Source organism: Nannospalax galili, unplaced genomic scaffold, assembly GCF_000622305.1.
Source record: "Nannospalax galili isolate Female #2095 unplaced genomic scaffold, S.galili_v1.0 scaffold424, whole genome shotgun sequence".
Classification (NCBI taxonomy): Eukaryota; Metazoa; Chordata; class Mammalia; order Rodentia; family Spalacidae; genus Nannospalax; species Nannospalax galili.
This window is the reverse complement of record NW_008352334.1, coordinates 1,579,498-1,599,653: the sequence shown is the minus strand read 5'-3', so window position 1 is coordinate 1,599,653 and position 20,156 is coordinate 1,579,498. Positions and strand designations below refer to the sequence as shown.

Here is a 20,156-nt window from a genome sequence, read left to right as displayed (position 1 = left end):
CATACAATACCTATGGGACCAACTTCCAAAGTAGAAGCTGTGGACTTCTAGACACAGGCCAAATATTCCAATGGAAGACAGACTCTCTTGTGTTCTTATACCTCGTTGCTGAGGGAATGAAGCGCACTGTGACTCAACACTGTGCTGAGTTTCCTCCACAAGTTGCTTCACTGCCTTTTCCCTTTGTTGGCTTTGCAGTGCAGCCTCTCACCGCAGGGAATCTTTGCTTTAGAGTGTGACACGCTGAACTCCGGGAACCCTCCCAGAAAAACACAAACTCAGTTGTCTTGAGGGCTTCCAAACAGGACTTACCATACTATCTTTCTTGAGACAGGGTCTCCTTGTAGCCCCAGCCGGCCTAGAAGTAGCTATGTAGACCAGGCTAGCCTCCATCTCACAGAGATCTGCCTGCCTCTGACTTCTGAATACTGGGTTTATTAAAGGAGTGCACTACCACATCTGGCTTCCATCTTTTAATATGGCCCAGGCAAAGTACAAAAAGCTATTCAGACACTCCAGTATCTTACATAAATTTTACTTTAGTCTAATTCAGAATTAAAGGTACTAAATGAGGAAATAAGGTCAAGTCTAGAGACCAGTGGAAAGCTGAGAAAAAGCAGGAAGCACCTAACACATCATGCACCAGGACTGCTGCAACTGAGCCCCTGGAGAAGCACTTCTACTCTTCACACCCTAGCATGGCCCAGCTATTATCCACCTACAAGCGTCAGTGCTATTTTGTAGACAACCAAGGAATCTGCAGAGGGAAAAAAAAACTACCCAACAGGCTGCGCTTTGCTTTTCCAGCATTAAGACAGAATGGCTTAACGCTGCAGCACTAAGATACCAGGTAACTGTGGCCATGAGGACACTAAAGCGGCACACCAATGTAGATCCCATACTTCAACAGTCTGCAGACACTGCCACACAAGCACAAAGCCACCAGCAGCCAAGCTTCCATTTAGAGAATGCGTAAAAGAGAAGAGGGACACCTTTGAGGCAGACATTTACATCAAAAGGGATTCGACTAACTCAAACAGGTGGCTCCTCTGTCCTAGGCACTACTCCAGGTGTTGAAAAAAAGTCGGATCGGAGATGAGCCTTGAAAGATAGACAAGATTTGAAGAGGTGGACGTGGACTAGTGCAGATCTGAGAAAAAGGCAGACAAGGTTAAGAGGATGAATAGGGAGGGGTTGGGGCATTAGCTCTCTGGTAGAGCACATAAACACAAGGCCCCAAGTGCATTTCGTCTCAAGCATAGGGAAGTGCTGGGGGGGTTGGGGGGGTGATGTAGGTCCTTTTCCTATAGTCAAGTATGATCAGGCATGCCTGGAATCCCAGCACTTGGAAGGCAGAGGCAGGAAGATCAACCCCAAGTTTAAGAACAGCCTAGTCTCTAGAGCAAGTCTCAGGCCAGTCAGGAAAGCACAGCAGAATTCTGTCTTTAAAGAAAAAAGCCAGCCAGGCATGGTGGCGCACACCTTTAATCCCAGCACTCGGGAGGCAGAGGCAGGTGGCTCTCTGAGAGTTCGAGGCCAGCCTGGTCCTACATAGTAAGTTCCAGGCCAGACAGGGCTGTATAGTGAGACCCCGTTTTTAAAAAAAAAAAAGGCAGAGAGAAAGAGAAAGAGAAGAGAGAAAAAAGAAACGGAAAAGAAAAGAAAAGAAACTGAAGACCAGGCTGCTGTGCATGGCGTCACGCTGCGCCCAGGCAACCTGGGCCTCAAAAACACCCTGTCTCAAGGAGAATTAGTGATTTCTCAAAATTATCATTACAAAATGAGACAAAAACGTGCAATTAACAGCTTTCTTCTCTTGCTTCTTTAGGTCAGTCCCTAGAAGCAAACAGGGACCAAACTCACCGAAACCACACAGTCAACAACAGGCTTCTTAAGAACACTCTCTGCTGTCTCCTTCAGTTTGGACAAAAGCATGGCGGTCACTTGCTCAGTGGTAAAACTCCGCTCTTCTTCCATGTACATGACCTGCAAGAAAAGGGACAGACAGTTCTACTCGTTTTACTTCATGTCCTAGTCCCAAGAGCCTCAGAGGAACAATGCCCTGTCACTGCCATCTCAACAGAGAACTACAGAAGGCTATTTTTTAAAACAGTATCATTGCCTTAAAGATCGCTTTTTCACTTTAACATGCTTTCAGACATGATACTTAAGTGACAGATGAGCACAGTATAAACAACAAAACTTGCGACAGTAACCTGCACCACAACCAAATTAGTACATCTACTATGGCCCAAACTGCCCCACCAGAACCAAACTGGCATGGCCTGCTACGGCCCAAGCTGCCCTGCCATAAATGGCTGGAACTGGGAACAGTTTTGTCCCCGCACACTATGTGTACTGTACTGTTTACTGTATTTACAGTATCATTCATCTCCCCAAGTAGGATGCCATCTAATCTGAAGACCAGGCTTTCATCTCCTGTGTCCTGGAACCTCGTCAGCCATAGTAAGTATCTATTGGAATAAAGAGTTAAACAATCAACAGATTTCATAGAAAAAAGGTTCAAGATAAAGCCCTACTCTGGACAAGTCTGCAACCCTGATAAGAAGAGCAAGCTGAATGTTCAAACGCTGCCCAGAGTAACTATGCCCTGTGCCCTTAGCCCCATCCTCCAACAAGTATAATCCAGAACAGCTGCTGCTCCCCAACTCAGCTCAGGAGCACCTTCTCCCCACTCCTCTCTGATCATAACTGGTTTAGAGGCTAACATTTCTCATTTTGTTTCACGATGAAGATAGGAAAAGATTTTGTGAATCATCCCCTCTCTACTGACTACCTGCTTAATTCTTGGTCACCCCCCCCCCACCTCGTACGTGGACGTACTAGCTCCCCTAGATCTTCCTTGTCTCTGTCCCTTGACGTCCTACAATCCTTGTGACTCAGCCTGCAGAAATCGTAACCATAACAAGTTCCCACTTCCTCACAATCCCGTCCATCCTCTTTCCCTCTTCAGCACTCCAGACTCATCCCTTACAGTGTCATTCAAATAATTTTGAAATTACTGCCTCAAGTGCCTTAAGTAAACCTGGAGTTTTTCTGTTGTTATTTCTTGATCACATTTATCTGGACCAAGAGTGAGTGCCACAAGTGCACTTGTGGAGGTCAGAAGACACTTTCCAGAGTTTGGTTCTCTCCTTACAGCCTACCCTTTATTTTTACTTTTTTATTTTTTAGGCAGGGTCTCACTATGTAACCCTGGCTGGTCTCAAACTCAAGAGATCAGCCTGTCTCTGCCTCCCAAGAGCTGGGATTAAAAGTGTGCACCACCACACCCGGTCTGCACCAGAACTTTTCACTCCTACTTTAAATCCTCAGGCACAGTGGCAGAACACCTTGTTTTCACATTTCTTGTACTCAAACTTCTCACTATCTGTTTTCTTGTTGGTTTTCTTGTGCACTATACTAGGAACTGAACCCAGGGCCTCATGAACACTAAACAAGTATCCTACCACTGAGTTGTAACCCACCCCATCTGTTGGCCTGAGTCTATTTTCCTAATTTTTATTTCTACAATTGGAGTGTTTCAAATAACACCCCTAGCTGAGCACGGTAGCTCACACCTGTAACCCCAGCACAGGAGAGTCCAAAGCCACCTGGCTACAGAGTAAGACCTTGTCTCAAAAAAAAAAGCCAGGGATACAGCATGTCTTAAATCCCAACACTCAAGATGACAAAGGCAGATGGATCTCTGTGAGATCAAGGCCAACCTGGTCTACACAGTTGAATTCCGGGCCAGCTTGGGATTAAAGGGAAACCCTTTCTCAAAAGACAAAAAAAAAAAAAAAAACCTAAATCTTGTGGTTCACACCTTTAATTCCAGAACTTGGAAGGTAGATCTCTGTGGGTCTGAGGACAGCTTGCTCTACAGTGATCTCAGGCCCAGTCAGGAACACATAGTGAGACCAGCAGTGCTGGTCTTGGTGGCGTGAGCCATTAATTCTAGGCCTCGGGAGGCAGAGGCAGGTAGATCTCTACGAGATCAAGGCCACCCTGGTTCTGGGCGGAGACCCTGTCTAAAAACAATCAATAAAAACCAACAACAAATCAAATACCAAATCTGACTCTAAAGTCACTTGCCTGGATTCCTCTTCTTCCTCTGAATATGAGAGACAGGGCTGTCCACCTTACCTGCCTCCTACTCTGCTTTTGTGTGACTATATCATAACTGCTTCACAGAAAGACTTCTCTACATGTCCCCAAGACAAAGATCAAGCTCACTCTTCCCTGGAATATCTCTCCAAGCTAGGTCAGTTCTGCTACCAAGACTATACAGCCAGACATCAGACTAATGATTTGACATGTTGGCTCCTTAGCCTGTTCTTCCACAAGTGATTTTTCTAAAATTCACCCAAAATGGCAGCTTCCTCCACGAACAATACAAAGGGCAACGATCAAGTTAGTACCATCACTCCCCAAGCCTCCAGTGCATAGTAACAGCACCATTAAAGGCTTCCAAACTAACAAGATAATAAAAAATGCCAGTTTACCAGCAAGACTTGTTCCTAAATACTTCATTACAGCTTACATCACAACAAAACTGATAGACAGTGAGCTGATAAAAAGCAGCCTGTTAGATGGCCTCCTATTTCTCTGGAAGACAAGCCCAAATAAACTCCTTCTATTAAAAAAAAAAAAAAAAAAAAAGAAGCAACCTTTTAATCATGAAGCAGTATCTTTGAGAACCTTACCTTTATACCTGTTAATCCAGTGGGTAATTGCACAATATCATATGCAAGATTAGATTTTTCTGCTTCCACAAATGGGTCAGAGAATGCTCGCCCATGGAATCTTTTAAACCCTTGGACTGTGTTCTTTGCATTGGAGATGACCTAAGAGAAAGAGTAGAAAGATTTGGTTTCTCAACACCCATCAGCCAAAATCAGCGAGTACCCCCACACCCCGTCTTTCTCTCTTTTTTTTTTTTTTTGGTCTTTTTGAGACGGGGTCTCCCTGTAACCCTAGCTGGCCTGGATTCGCTATGGAGACCAGGCTGGCCTTGAACTCAGAGATCCGCCTGCCTCTGCCTCCCAAGTGCTAGGACTAAAGGCGTGCGCCACCACGCCCAGCTTCTCTTTTTTGAAGACAGAATCTCACTATGTAGCCCAGGCTAGTCTGAAACTCACTATGTAGACCACAGTGGCCTTGAGCTCACAGATCTGCCTGTCTACGAAGTGTGGGATTAAAGGTGTGTGCCACATCCTTGTGTGTGCTTTATCTGCATATATGTAAGTGTGCCACCTGCAAGCAATGAATGCCAAAAGAGGATGTTGGATCCCCTGGAACTGCAGTTCCAGATGATGTTAGCCACCATGTGGGTGCTAGAAACTGAACCTGTGTCTTCTACAAGAGCAGCCAGTGTTCTTAATCACTGAGTCATCTCTCCAGCCCCACAATATTCTTTTAAGATCACAAAATCTCGTTCCTAGAGCCAGGCATTCTCTGGAACACAAAATAATCCCAGCACTCAGCAGGCTAAGGCAGAAGGATTTCCACAAGTTCCAGGCCAACCTGGGCCTCAGAATTAAGACACTGTCTCAGAAACAAAAAGGCCTTTGAGCAAATGCTGTCCCTCAGCTCACTACCCCACTCCCATTCTCAGGAGTGTCTTCCCTTTCTTAAGAAACTGTCTTTCTATTCCTAACCATGTAGCCCCTGGTCCAATTCACTGCCCCTAGCATTCAAGAACCTCCATACTTCCTTCATTTATCAGTGTAATATATCTTTTAGTAACAAAGTTATAAATGCTATATATATAAAAAAAAAAACCATAAGAGGTTAATAAAATGGAACAATGAAGTATCCTTCTCAACTTCAGTTTTCTTTAGACCCTTAGCCTTTCTGAGCCAGGTAAAACCAGAACAAGAGACCTGCAATGACACAGCTCAAACAGTCCAGCACTTTCTTCTCCTCCATCAAGACAGGTCATTACATTTACAACAACGTAACACGGGCAATTCTAAACAAATATTTAAATAAAATGACCATCAGCTTATAAAAATTGCCCAGTTACCTGGGCATAGTGGCACACAAAGGTAGGTGGATCTCTGAGTTCCAAGCCAGCCTGGTCTACATGTCAAGTTCTAGGCCAACTAGTTATATACTGAGACCCTGCCTTTAAAAAAAGAAATTATCCATAGTTTATGGCTCAAACTTTCTAGGAACAAATTCATCAATACCTACTAATAAAGAAATTCTAATTAAAGAAGGAATTTCCCATAGGGCTGGAGATATAGGGGTAGACCACTTACTGCGTATGTGCATGGTCCTGGATTGATTCAACCCCAACACACACCACACAAACACACTCACATACATGCCCCAGAAAGGAAAAACTATTACAAAATACACAAAAGATAAATACAAAGGGATATTTGAAGAAGTGTTATTTGTAACAATTCTTTAAACAATAGAAAAGAGAAACCATAGCCATGTCCACATAATGAAATCGATGTAAGAGGTAATACTTTTTAAGCAGGAAGGTAAGTTTCTGTGTAGCATAATCTCAATGGGAAAAAACATTTAGATGCTTAGAAAGAGCACAAATGATTATTAAACAGTAACAATGGAGCCGGGATGTAGCTCAGTGGTAGAGTATACACAGCAAGCACAGGGTTCTAGGCTCAAAATAAAAATATTAGCAGTGATGTCTTAGGGGTTGACAGGTGATTCCAAATTTCCTACACTTTTCTAACTACCTGTTCCAATTCCCTTAGAATAAGCTGTAACTACTCATGGGGAAAATACTGGCATGTATTTTTTAGCTTCCATGATAAACTTGTGCTCCTACTCACAGCACATATGTAAAGAAGCCCTCTCAAGCACTACAGAATTCCCCTGTCTCAGCAAGATCAAACAAGTGAGGCCTCTACAATCAGGTCCTGCTTGAGCAGTACTGAGGAGAGACTATCACAACTAATTTGTCAGTAAAGAACCAACCAAGCAGTCGGGTTAATACAGTAATTATTCTCAAGAGAGAAAGCAAATTCACTGTATCGTCTAAAGGAAAGATGTCTAGCCGGATGTGGTAGCACACGCCTTTAATCCTAGCATTCGAATCCCTTGGAACTGGAATTATGGACAGTTGTTAGCTGCTATGTGGCTGCTGGGAATTGAACCCAGGTCCTCTGTAAGAGCAACCAATGGTCTTAACTGCTAAGCCATCTCTCCAGCCTAGTATTTTTTATTTATTTGCAGAATTTTCAAAACCATTTAGGAGGCCATCAATAGCAAACTTAGGTCTGTTAGCAAACTTTTTTTTTTTTTTTTTTTTTTTTGGTCTTTTTGAGACAGGGTTTCCCTATAGCCTGGTACTATGCAGACCACGCTGTTCTTGAACTCAGAGATCTATCTGCCTCTGCCTCCAAAGTACTGGGATTAAAGATGTGCACTACCACGCCATGCCCAGGCCCCATCTTACCTTTTCAGACAAGCACTTTACCAACTGTGCAGTCTCCCCAGGCCTAGCATTTTTTTAGGCTCATAAATTTTAGGTCCTGTCTGGTCCAGAAAGTGTTATGCACTGAATTTGTTGCCTCAGTTTGAACCGTAACATGCATCTCCTTAACTTTATAGATACTCAGGACATTTGGAATAACTATTCTTGAGGCTTTTTTGTTGTTCTGGTTACTCAGAAACCAGAAAATATGCCAAAAGCCTGGTTGATAAAGAAAATGCCAAGTCTTTAATGTGCCTCTTAAGGTGCATTTTCCTTTCTTTCCTAAGGAACTTGATTAACAGTAACTTTAAATTTGAGCAAAATGATAGGCCATCAGAATAGACTTTAAATATTAGAATTAAGTAAGTCTGTTGCTTTGAAAAGATCTGAGCTGGCTAGGGTGTGCTGGCACAAGCACATATCCCAGGACCTGGGAGGCTAAGGCATGAGGATCAGGAGTTCAAGGCCAGCTGAGCTACAAAGGAAGTTCTAGGGCAACCTGGCATACATAAAGATCCTGCCTAAAAATACTAATAAAAATTAATTCTGGGTAAAAACACATAGTATGAATTTACTGTTTTAAAGCCTCTCAACTCTCACGTGCACAAAACAAGGACTGGTGCTAAATGAAGAAGTGGACGAAACAGGAAAACCAGTCGTTCTAGGAAAAAAAAAAAAAAAAAAAAAAGCACTGTACCTGACTTTTAGCTGCTGCTCCAATTGAACGATTCTTAGGACCAAAAGAAATACAAGCCCTGAAAGATAAAAAGATTTAAGAATTAAACTTTAGTACAATAATACATTCTAAACCATAGCAGGAAAGAATTGAGTATTCACATATTTTGATTTTTTTTTTTTATATACATAAGTCTTTTGCCTGTGTTACAATGGCCAGGGAGGCTGGCTGGAAGAGGGCACTGGATCCCCTGGAACAGGAGTTACTGATGGTTGTTAGCTACCATGTGGGTACCGTGACTAAGCCTGGGTTCTCTGAATCACTGAGCCATCTTTCCAGCTCTGAAAGCCATATGATTATGTCTTGTCTTTTTTTTTTTTTTGAGACGGGGGGCTCTCAGTATGTAGCTTGGGTTAAATTCCTTTAAAAAGCAGGTGCCAGAGCTACAGCAAGCTAGCTCAGCAGTTAAGAGCAATGGCTGCTCTTGCAGAGGACTAGGGTTTGGTTCCCAGAACCCATACAGCAGTTCACAATGTAATTCCAGTTCCAGCACCCTCTTCTGGCCTCTGAAGACACTGCACATATGTGGTACAGTTACACACATGCAGGCAAAACACTCATACACATAAAAAAAACTTGTTTTTTTAAAAAAGCAGATTCCAAGCTCAAAAAATGCTACCTATTACTAAAATTAGTAAGATCTCCTAAACACTTCTTAAATGGAACTCCCATCGAAACCCATACTGCCCTTTAGGAAACTGCCTAAGCAATCTTACGTACTCTACTCCCATTCCACAAGAGGCTGCCTAACCTACTACTAACCTACTAAGCCCTAAGCCTCCATCTTTCTATAGGCCACCAAATCAGAATTTCTGAGGCATATACCACCAAGACCTCAACTCCAGCAAAGGGCAATGCTATTCATCTCCCACATTCCCTGCAGCCCTTTATTCAAATTTTAACCTCAAAAGTATTAAGCCAGGTGCAGGGGTGGTGAGGATATGAGTGTGACCAGAGTGCTTTCTGTACCTATATGAGAATGTCAAACTGCAGAAATGGCTCAGGAGCACTAGCTGACTTTGCAGAGGACCAGTGTTCAGTTCCCAGCACACAGGGTGACTTAACCACCATCCTCCACTCCAGCTCCAGGGGATCTGACTTTTCTGAACTCTACAGGCATTGCATGCCCATAGTGCACTTACACACATGCACACAAAACATCAATACACATAATATAAAAATTTTATAAAAACAAAATGTCGAAGAATAAGTGAGCTGAGGGATACAGCTCAGCAGTAAGGAGAACGATCAGCCAGCACACATGAGGTCCCAGGGTCCACCTCTGCGGCCATCATGCTGCAGGTGCACTGGCAGCACTTTAAAAAGCATGAGGAGACAGCACTCCTTTCAGTGTAAAGGCACCTGCCACCAAACCTGATGACCTGAGTTCAATCTCCAGGACCTACAAGGTGGAAGGATAGAACTGATCCCACAAGTCATCCTGATGTCCACATGTGCATTGCAGCACGCACACCCACGCTCCCTAAATAAACATAACTTTTTAAAAAATGTTTTTAAGCAGGTGAAGATAACCTGCCAACTCCAGCTCCAGGGAATCTAACGCCCTCTTCTGGGTGCCAAGGGCACCTGAACACAAATGGCAAATACACACGCACAAGATTAAAAATAAATCTTTTAAAAATATTTATTATTATTTTGTATGAGTGCATTGTCTGCTTGTGTGTAAGTGCACCTGTGCTGTGCAATGCCAGAAGAAGCCAGAAGAAAGCATCAGATCCCCTAGAACTGGGGTTAGGAACAGTTGTTAACGGCCATGGTGGCACTGAGCATCAAACCCAAGTCCTCTACGAGAGCAGTGTTCTTAACCACTGAGCCATCTCTCCAGCCCTAAAAATAAATCATTTAGCTGGATGTGGTGGCATACATCTATAATCCCAGCACCTAGGAGGCAGACGCAGGCAGATCTCGTCTTATGGACAAGGCCAGCCTGGTCTACATAGTAAGCCCCAGGCCAGCTGGGGCTACAGGGAGATCCTGTCTCAAAAAGGCCAAATAAATAAATCTTTTAATGTCTTTCACATTTTAAGTTATTCGACCTTCTGTTTCGGTGTATGCATACACACAATGCAAACAGTCCCCAACCTCTTAAAAAGCAATCAGATATCACCAATGACACTCCAATCTGTGCCACGTAGTACAGTTAATTAAACCTAAAGTCTGAACTCTTGTGAGAACATTTCACACAACCCTCACTGTATCCCATAAAATCAACACAGTATTGCTGTAATGGTGCTCACATTCCAGAGTTCTGTAACAAGGCAACTACTAAACTTGAAAAGCAAATCCGTAACTTTCTGACTTTGCTATTAGTCTGGATGATAGGAACAAAGAGCTGAGGCTCTACCATCAGGTGGGCTCCTGTCCGCTGCTTCTGACAAAAGGCTCATCTCTGAAATGGGGGTTGTCCTTTCCCAGCACCTAGCTCACAGCACTGCTGAAGTTAAATCAGATTACCCACTTCCAAAGGGTGCATGTCAGAGACTGGCACACCACAGTAACATTAGCTGTAAAGCTTCAACAGAGCCACTGACCAGGTTTCATATATAAAAACGAGGCACCCATCTTTAAAATTATCTCACTTGATAGTCCCAAATACTGTGAAAAGAACTATTATTGACCCAATTTTTAATAAGTTCTCAGACACAGCTGGTAAATATTAATAAGCTCCAGAGAGCACCAAACTCCAAACATGCACCTACACCTTCCTCTGTCTTTCCAGACCTGCTCAATTCATCCCCTTCACCTCCACTCAGGCCACCCCACTCCCCTCTTCCAGGTACTCCAATCCTCTTGCTCTGGCTTCTCCCCATCTCACCCTCTGATGTGTTTCTCTGGGCATACAAACTTTTCAAGTCTGTACTGCACCCTGTCCATAACTGCACCCTCGCTGTTTAGTGTGGCTTCATGTACTCACACCTCTGGAAGGGAAGAGTGTCTCAACCTTGTCAATGCTGTGCCCACCCAGGAGTACTCACACGATCACTGCCTTCTGACAGTACTTTTCCTCCATTCCAAACTGCATGCCAACATTATAGGAAGCTAGCTCAAATATAAGCTCAAGATCCCTCTGTTCTATCCTTTTTCAGCCAGAACAGCGTTGCAGCTTTTCTGGGTAAGAGATGTTACTGGCCAAATATTTATGCATTCCAGCAGGCTGTTATGACTAGCTCCAGTCAGAGGTACTGAAGGATAGCTTCATGTCTGTACATGCAGACCAACACTGCAGAGTAGCACATTAAGAAAATGCTGCTTGGGGCTGGAGACATGGCTCAGCAGTTAAGAATACTGACTATTCTTGCAGAAGTCCCAGGTTTGAATCCCAGCACCCACATGGCAGTTAACAACTGTCTGTAACTCCAGTCCCAGGGGATCTGACAGCCTCTTCTGTCCTCCACGCACACTGCACGACACGGGTGCACTTACCTACATGCAGGCATAATACACACATAAAATAAAAATAATAAAAGACTTTAAAAATTAAAAATCTATAAAGGGTACACAAATTTCCACAGAATTCATTTTAGAACCCTTATAATCCAGTTAATAGAGCATTAAAAATTCTAAGAGGTCAAGGATGGTAGCTTAAGCCTGTAACCTCAGGGCTCAGCTGGGTACAACGGGGGGGGGGGATATTTTAAAAAAAATCTATTAGCAAATAGTCTGGGACTGTTATTCTAAGCACTAACTTAAGAAAAAGCCTGAGTGTGCTAGTGCCTGCCTGTAATCCCAGTACTTGGGAGATAGGAGTTCAAGGTCATCCTTGGCTACATAGCAAGTTCTGAGACCAGCCAAGAAAAAGAGGAAAGGCAGGAATTATTACAGATTTTATCTCAAATCTTTGTAACCTCCAATGGGATGAAAAAAAATCACTTATGTTCCTAAAACAAATTAATCCTTTACATTTTAGAAAATATTCTGGAATCATAGTGAAACTTTTACGTTCACTTCTGGAACTCTATCTGCAAAAAAATAAAACAGCAAGGCATGGTGGTTCACAGCTATAATCCAAGCACTCAGAAGGTTGAGTCTTGTTAAGAGGTCAGCCTGGGCTAGAGTAAGTTCCAGATGAGACTAAGCTTCAGAATGAGATCCAGACTCCTACCCTACCCCCAAATTAGATCACCTTTGGAAACAAAGCGTTACAGCCATAATATGAATACAGGTTTAAAGTGTCAAATTCATGTAGCCTGATGTGGTAGCACAGGCCTTTAATCCCAGCACTCAGGAGGCAGAGGTTGGTAGACCTCTCTAAGTACAAGGCCAGCCTGGTCTACAGAGCAAGTTCCAGGTCAGCTGGGGACACAGACCCTGTCTCAGACAAAAAAAGAAAAAAAAAAAAAAAAAAAAAAAAAAAAAAAAGAAATATAAGTCAAAGTTCTAGGGCTGAACATGGAATACAGGTGCCTAGCATGGGCATTCAAGTCCCAGATCAAAGCAAGAAAAAGGGAAACGACAAAATATAGGATGATCCTATGCATCTCAGGGGACAATCACAGAGACACACCTGCAGAAGCCAAGAAAAGGGACAGAACAATACAAAGCAACCAACAAGCAGTTGTGGAAACAGTATTACCTTATGGTAGTTAGTGTTTTTACTGCACACAAAGCATTTTATTAACCCAGAAAAAAAGTTTAAGAAAACTGAAGCCTGGGGGACTGGCAAAATGGCTCAGCCCTTAAGAGTACTGGCTGTTCTTGCAGAGGACTGGGGTTCAGTGCCCAGTACCCACATGGTACATAACAGCAGTCTATGACTCTTGTTCCAAGGGATCCAACACCCTCTTCTGACCTCCCTGGGCACAGCATAGACAGGTGCAGTTACATACAGACATGAAAAACACTCTGAAACAAATTTAAGAAAACCTAAATCCAGCTTGGTGGCCCATACCTCTAATCCCAGCACTTGAGGGGTAGAGGCAAGAGGATCCGGAGTTCACAGTCAAACTTGGGTACCTAGTAAGTAGAGGCCAGCCTAGGCAACAAAAGACCCTCCTTTTAAAAGGGGGGGGGGAACACCTGGAGAGATGGCTCAGCGGTTAAGAGCACTGGCTGCTCTTGCTATAACTCCAGTTGTTGGCACAGAGGTGCCAACCCTGACATCTTCCCAGATGCCTCCCAGCTTTCTGTATACAGAAATACACCTCCAAATACATGTCCCATAGTCACTTCTCTGAATTTCTCAGTGTCACAAGTGCCCAGCTGTCCCCAGGCCTATTCAGAACTTCAGGCACTGTCTCGTAGTGATCAGCAACGTATGGAGACAGTAGCCAACATGGGTTACTCATGTGAATGTATCCTGAGGGCCATGAAGAAGAGTTTCGAACAGATTCTCGACTATCTCTTACACACAGGCAGCTTTGTGAGAAGGGCTTTAACCCTCTTCCAAATACGTGGAAGAGGCTGTGGAAATGCACCAGTGATCAGAAGAAAAGATAGGAGTTTCTTCAGTTAATGAACAAATTTAAGGAAATGGGCTTTGAACTGAAAGGCATTAAGGAAGTTTTGCTATTACAGGACAATGACCAGGACAATGCTTTGGAAGACCTGGAACCAGCTAACACCAGACCCTGCCTAAGCCCTGCACAGCTCAACCACGGGGAAGGAGAAGGGACACACTTCCAGATTTTCTTTGGGTGCTAAGTTAGGGGTCAGGTGTGGAGACTATACTTGCTAGTCTGTGAGCCCAGGACCTGAGCTGGGTGAAAGCAGGAAGATTTGGGGATATCAATGCCCCAGGCCTGTCCTGGCTCCTTCCATATTAAACATACTTGTACTTTGACAAGCGTCCTTCCCACCTTGGTCTCTCAGGAAAAAATACTTGGATCTTTCTGGGGTCTCTATGATCTGCAGTCAAAACCTGGCCTGGCTACCAAGAGTAGGGAGAAAGGAGGAAGGGCCAGACTGTGTTGCCGCCTTGGGGCTAGTAGATGTTTCCCCTCTACTAAACTGGTAGACTGAATGCTAATGCAAGTTTCAGGCTCCTCAGGGTCCACCCCTCCCCCCAACAGCCCTCAGTGTTACACTGGTTCTATGTTTCTGAGGTACAAAGGATGTACTTTTCCTCATGGGCAAAGTCTGCCTCTTCTGCCAGGCAATTCCCATGCTTCCCTGTCCAAACTGTTTCTTGTGGCTTAGACCACAATCCTCTGCTGCACAGGGTACTGGAGTCCCTGCTCTAGGAAGCTGTTGTCAATTTAAATAATCACTGGCCCCTTCCCAGCACACTCAACGGGTAAGAAAACAGGCCACACCCTAAGTTACCCAGCACTACCCCCAGCTCTTTACCGCCTCCTCCAGGCCCCAGCCCCCTCCAGCCTCCAGCCCTGCTTTAGGACAACACAATGAGTAACACCTAGGCATAAAAATCAGTCTCTCTGGTTTGTATTATGTTGTATATCATTAAAGATCTAAATACAAAGGATATACACACAGTCTTGATGAATCTAAAATAATTTGCTATTTTGATTCCTCAGAGAACTACTAATAAAAATCTAAAAGTTATATTTAAAAAAACAAAAAGCTCCAGTAGTAGATCCAGCACCCTCTTCTGACCTCCTTGGGCACTGCACGACACAGGTGCACCTACAAACATGCAGGCAATACACTCATACACATGAAATAAAAAAATAAAAGCCAGAGTAGTGGCACACACCTTTAATCCTAGCTCTTGGGAGGCAGAGGCAGGTAGATCTCTGAGTTCCAGAGTTCTAGGACAGCTGGGGTACAGGGAGACCTTGTCTCAAAAAAGACTAAAAAAATAAATTTCTAAAGAGAGCTGGTAAGATGGCTCAGTGCGTAAAGCACTTGCTATGCAAGACTGATGACCTGAGTTTGATTCCCAGAACCCACAGTGGAGGGAGAGAACTGACTCTAAAAAGACGTCCTCTGATCTGTGTAATGCTCCCCCACACATGTACTACAGGCACCCCCCACACACACACAAACTTGAAAAGAAGGGAAACCCAAAACCTATCCAAAGACAAAATCCCTACAGACTATTTCCATGAGGCATTTACTTCTTCATTTATTCCAAGAAACTTCCTCACATCTGTTGAGACAAATGGAGCACCAGTCTGCAGCTTTCCTTAAAGCAGCCCACCTTACTATTTACCTAGAACCACAATGAAGGAAGACACTCAGCTCAAAGAGGAACGTTTCTCTTGCGCAAGGAAGGAAGGGCCAGCTGGCAGGAGCCAGTGCTTTGCTCCCAAGGGTGTATGCAAAGTCCCAGTGCAGTGCTTTATTTTGTGTCCATGGGGATAATACAAGCACGTTGTCATAGGATCTCATTTCTACCCTGTGAATTGTTCATTTTTCAAAGGATCATTTAGCTCCTGTCAATGTTTAGCAGGCCAATGTTTTTATTCTAAAGACTTTTGGACTGTTGTACCCCCTTCTACCACAATAGAACTAAGTACAAAAGTTTCTCATCTTATTCCAAAGGCTGTGATTTTTTTAAGTCAGTTTTTAAAAAGCCAGGCCAGTGAGATGCCTCTGAGGTAAGAGCACTTGCTTTCCGTCTGGAATCCACACTGAGCCTCTGACCTCCACACTCATGCATATCCACACATATGCATGTGTACACGCACAATAAACAAGCACAAATGGTTTTTAAATTTTAATATTTGTAACCCCACATTTATCCATAAACCACTCATTTTTCTCCCACAGTATCACAGGGAGAAACCAACAACTTCCACGTGGAATACTGCAGTAACTTCCTATCAGCCATTTTCTTCATTCTCAGACCCACTCTCACAGCAGCCATTTGTTGTTCCTGGGGGCCAGTGAGATGGCTGGGTAGGAATATGTACCCCTCTTGCAGAGGACCTGAGTTCAGTTCCCAGTGACCACATGGTGGCTAACAACCATCTGTAGTCCCAGTTCCAGGGACTCCAATACCCTCTTCTGGCCTCTGTGGGGCATTGCACACACGTGGTGCACTTACATACATACAGGCAAAAACACTCCTGCCCAGATAGTAGTAACCCAGCTTAGAACTGGGAAAATGAACAGCAGACCCCAATCTTATCCAAAGGAATATTGACAACTGATTACCACTAGATGAGGAACAGCTGACCCTCCTAAAACAAAGACCTCTAGATAGGCTGACTAGATTCACCAGAAGGGCAAGTAGTGGGGAATGGCTGTGGGTGCCGACTACACAGCAGACAGTAGCAGGGATATCAGAGTATTAGGGCTCTAGTGGGGGGAGGGAGGCTATGGGAGGGTGCCATCTGGGAAGTGGGTATAAAAAATATATATAAATAAAAAATAAAAAAATAAAACAAAAATGTTTAAAAATATATATATACGGGGGCTAGAAAGATGGCTCAGTAGTTAAGAGCACTGGCTGTTCTTGCAGAGACCTGGGTTCAATTCCCAGCACCCACATTGCAGCTACCGATCATCCATAACTCCAACTCCAGGGGATCTGATGCCCTCTCTGGCTTCTAAGGGCACTGCATGCACATGGTGCACTTACATACATGCAGGCAAAACACTCAAACACATAAAATAAAAATGAGGCTTTTTTTAATGTACATGGAATCACTTCTCATTACACCTGCATGAAAATGCCCGACATGACTCACGAAGCCCTGCCAGCACCCCCTGGACAAGCCTACCTCCCCAGATTTCCTCAAGCATCTCAAGACTTGCCACAATCCTTGGGTCTTCCATTTGGTGTTTCTCTGTCCTCGAGTGACTCCTCCACCTCCCACCCCCACCTCCATGTAAACTCCTGCCTATCTTCCTCCACGACTCAAGTAGCACCTCTACTGAAGCACTTCCAACTCCAACCTACACCCAGTTAGGTCTCCCTTTTACTCTCATTCTGTCCTGTATCTTTCCACCTTGTCCTTTAGCAGTTAGTAACAATATGTTTTTGTTTAGCATCTGGCTTTTTCCATCACCCACGCTCCTGATATGATGGCAGGACTTACGTTTTCATTCATCACAGTGCCTCCAGTGCTTAGCACCAAGGCCACCATATTGGTAGAACTCAGTATCTGCCACAACGAAGAAGTCTGATTTGGTGGAAAAGCACAGATGTGGCTACTCTCCTGGCTCCTCAACTGAATCAGGATTTGAAATTAAGTACAGCAGACTTCATCTGCCTTTGCCAAATTGGCTCAGCTGGGAGAACATTAGACTGAAAATGAGGTCTATCGGCCAAAGAACCCTCAGGACCTGCCTCTACACTTTCACATTACAACAAACCTGCATCACAGTCTCTTGCTTATCTAGGTGATCTAAAGCCATTCTTCCACAAGCTGTACAAAAAGAACTAAGCTTTCTGTCCCCATTTTCTACTTAGGCCAAGACTCCAGCACAGAAATCTAAGTTAAATTCATGGTTCAGAGAGTACTTGAGTGAAGCCAGGCATCCAGCCATGGTGGTGCTAGTTTATAATCCCCCTCAATCAGGAGTATGAGGCTGGAAGAATGAAGTTAAAGGCCAGTCTTGAGAAACAATGAGGTTCCCCCTCCAAAAAAGGGGAGAGAGTTAGGCATGGTGGTGCATGCCTTTAATCCAAGTGCTCTGGAGGCAGAGGCAGGTGGGAGCTCTATGAGTTCTAGGCCAGCCTGACCAACATACAGAGTTCTAGGCCAGCTGGGGCCACAAAGACCCTGTCTCAAAAACAAAACTATTTTTTACTTGAATGACTATGAAGGAAAACATGGGAAATATGTAAGGAAAATTAGTATTTCCGTAGCATCTTATCACAATCACATGGTATATCTAGTCACCTATTAGTCTTTAAGGCAAATTTAATTGTCATCAAGAAAAGTTTTCTCAGCCAACTCCAGTTTCGAATAATGGAATTCTTGGCAAAACTTCTGTCACGGCTGCTGTTGGTCTAAAAGAGAGAAAGGGTAAGACAATCTAAAGAGGTCAGGAACTTCTCTCCAGTCCCTGGCAGAGATAAGCTATGTAGGTCTAAGGAAGTGAGGATGGAGAACCTACGTGGCCAATTCAGCGTTCCAACCCTTTTCAATCCCTGGGAAGAATTATCTCCATATAGAAAACTGAGGACCCAGAGGAGATAGATGACAACAGGAAATTAATGCTAAAATGCCTAGAAACATTTAATATTTTAAAAAACAGTACACACTATACCTATGTAGAAACACAAAGTACCCAGTTTGCAAAAAATGAAAGCCTGGCCAGCCATACGGGATGAAATGTAAAACTGGCTTCAATGGGGGTCCCACAGCTTTGTGACCACAATAAAAATCACCTGAGGACTGGGCACCTAATTTGGTTGGAAAATGTTTGCCTAGCTTGCAGGAAGACCTGGGTTCGACCCCCATCAGTGCATAAAACTGGGCATGATAGTGTACACTTGGAAGGCCAAAGCAGGAAAATCAAGAGTTCAAGGTCATTCTCAGAGAACTGAGTTCCGGGCCAGCCTGGGCTACAGGAAAGCTCCTGCAGAAGGCTGATAAAAACCAGGGATGAAGAGATGAGCCTCAGAGCTGAGATTGTGAACCTAAAAATAAGATCTTATGCCAAGGTTTTCTTCAAATGGAAGACAGCAGATTACACAGTTATCTCTGTAACACACGTGTAATCCCAACACTTGGGAGCTGGAGGCGAGATTACGAATTCGAGGCCACCCTGGGCAGATAGGGAGACCCTATCTTTAAAAAAGGAAATAAGCGCTATCTATATTCAAAGGACAGGCCTTCTTTGAGTCACCTTTTATGGAGATTTGTCTATACTGGCCCCACAGCTTGGTGTAAGTTCTAGAAGCCCAAGTGAGCCCTTGAGTCATGCATTAACACTTGGGGCCAACACCCGGCTGCAATTCATTAGCATAAAAGAGCAACCATTCTAAGGTAAGCTAACTGGGCACGGAATGACCCAACATACTCGGATCCTCAAACGACCGGGTGGGTTAAAGGACATGAAAAAAAGGCATGATTGTTATTAAGTCCTTTCTGTTCCGTACCCTCGCCACCCCGACCTCAAGATGCCAGGGAGAAAAGGGAATCGAGCCTAGGCTGCTCAGGCTCCATCTTCCGGCCGCCGCCCCGCCCCCACTCACGTGGGCCTCTGACCGCTTGTCTCGCGGCCGACCCTCGCCCCAACGTTTTCAAGTTAACTTTTAGAAAACGCCGGGTGTGTGCTAAGCTTCGGACTGGGCTCCAGGAACCTCTGCCATGCCTAGGCCTGGCCTCAGACCCTACCAAAAAGAGCTAAAAGCAAACCTCTCGGCCCATCCCAAGACCGCGGCCTGACCACCTCCAGGTCCCACTCGTGCCCGCGCTCGGCAGGACAGAGTACCGGCTCCCAGCCTTCCTTTGGCCCGCGAGAAGGGCCTCACGCTCGCTGCAGGAGGGCACTCGGGGCCAGTGCCCTGCCGCAGCGGACCGCCGGGCTGCAGCGGCGCCAGGTCACCAGGCCGGGGCACACCGGCCCGGCCCGCACTTACGGCGTGCAGCGGTCGCTGTACTCATTCGCAATCGTCTCGATACCGCCCGCGCGGGCCACCGCGACGTAGCAGCTCTGGAAGCCCAGGTCTATGCCCACCACCGACATGGCGCCGGGACTGCTCGGGCTCGGGCCCGGCCGCCGACACCACACGGAACCCGGGGGGCAGGCGCGCGCAGAGAGAGCGGCGAGGGCTGTGGGGACCGCTGGGACGCGGGGAAGGCCGGGGACGGTCCACGCGGGCGCCTAGGTGCTGCGCGGCTCGGCCGGCTCGGGGCCGCAGAGGAGGCGCCGGTAGCGGGGGCGGAGAAGATCTCGAAGGATCTCGTTGCGACGGGAGCAAAGATGCAGCGCGAGAATTGCGCAGGACCGGACGTTCTCGCGAGAACGCAGCTCGGCCGCTTTTCCTGCGGAGGCGTGACGTCATGTCCTGGCTCGGGAAGCCGACGCGGAACTGGGGGTGGCATCGGGGGAGGAGCTATCAACTGAGCCGGCGCAGAGGCG

The 20,156-nt window shown here is 45.1% G+C and overlaps 1 protein-coding gene across 1 annotated transcript in view; it reads right to left on the bottom strand.

Annotated features, from left to right (window-relative positions):
* Positions 1-19,775, bottom strand: part of Hspa4 (heat shock protein family A (Hsp70) member 4) — a 48,456-nt gene extending 28,681 nt beyond the window's left edge. The window contains exons 1-4 of the mRNA XM_008849340.3: positions 19,654-19,775; positions 8,154-8,211; positions 4,710-4,850; positions 1,864-1,986 (exon numbers count right to left, since the gene is read on the bottom strand). Coding sequence (XP_008847562.1) covers positions 1,864-1,986; positions 4,710-4,850; positions 8,154-8,211; positions 19,654-19,760 — 429 coding nt within the window. The 5' untranslated portion in view covers positions 19,761-19,775. The remainder of the gene's footprint in view (positions 1-1,863; positions 1,987-4,709; positions 4,851-8,153; positions 8,212-19,653) is intronic.
* Positions 19,776-20,156: the final 381 nt, after the last annotated feature.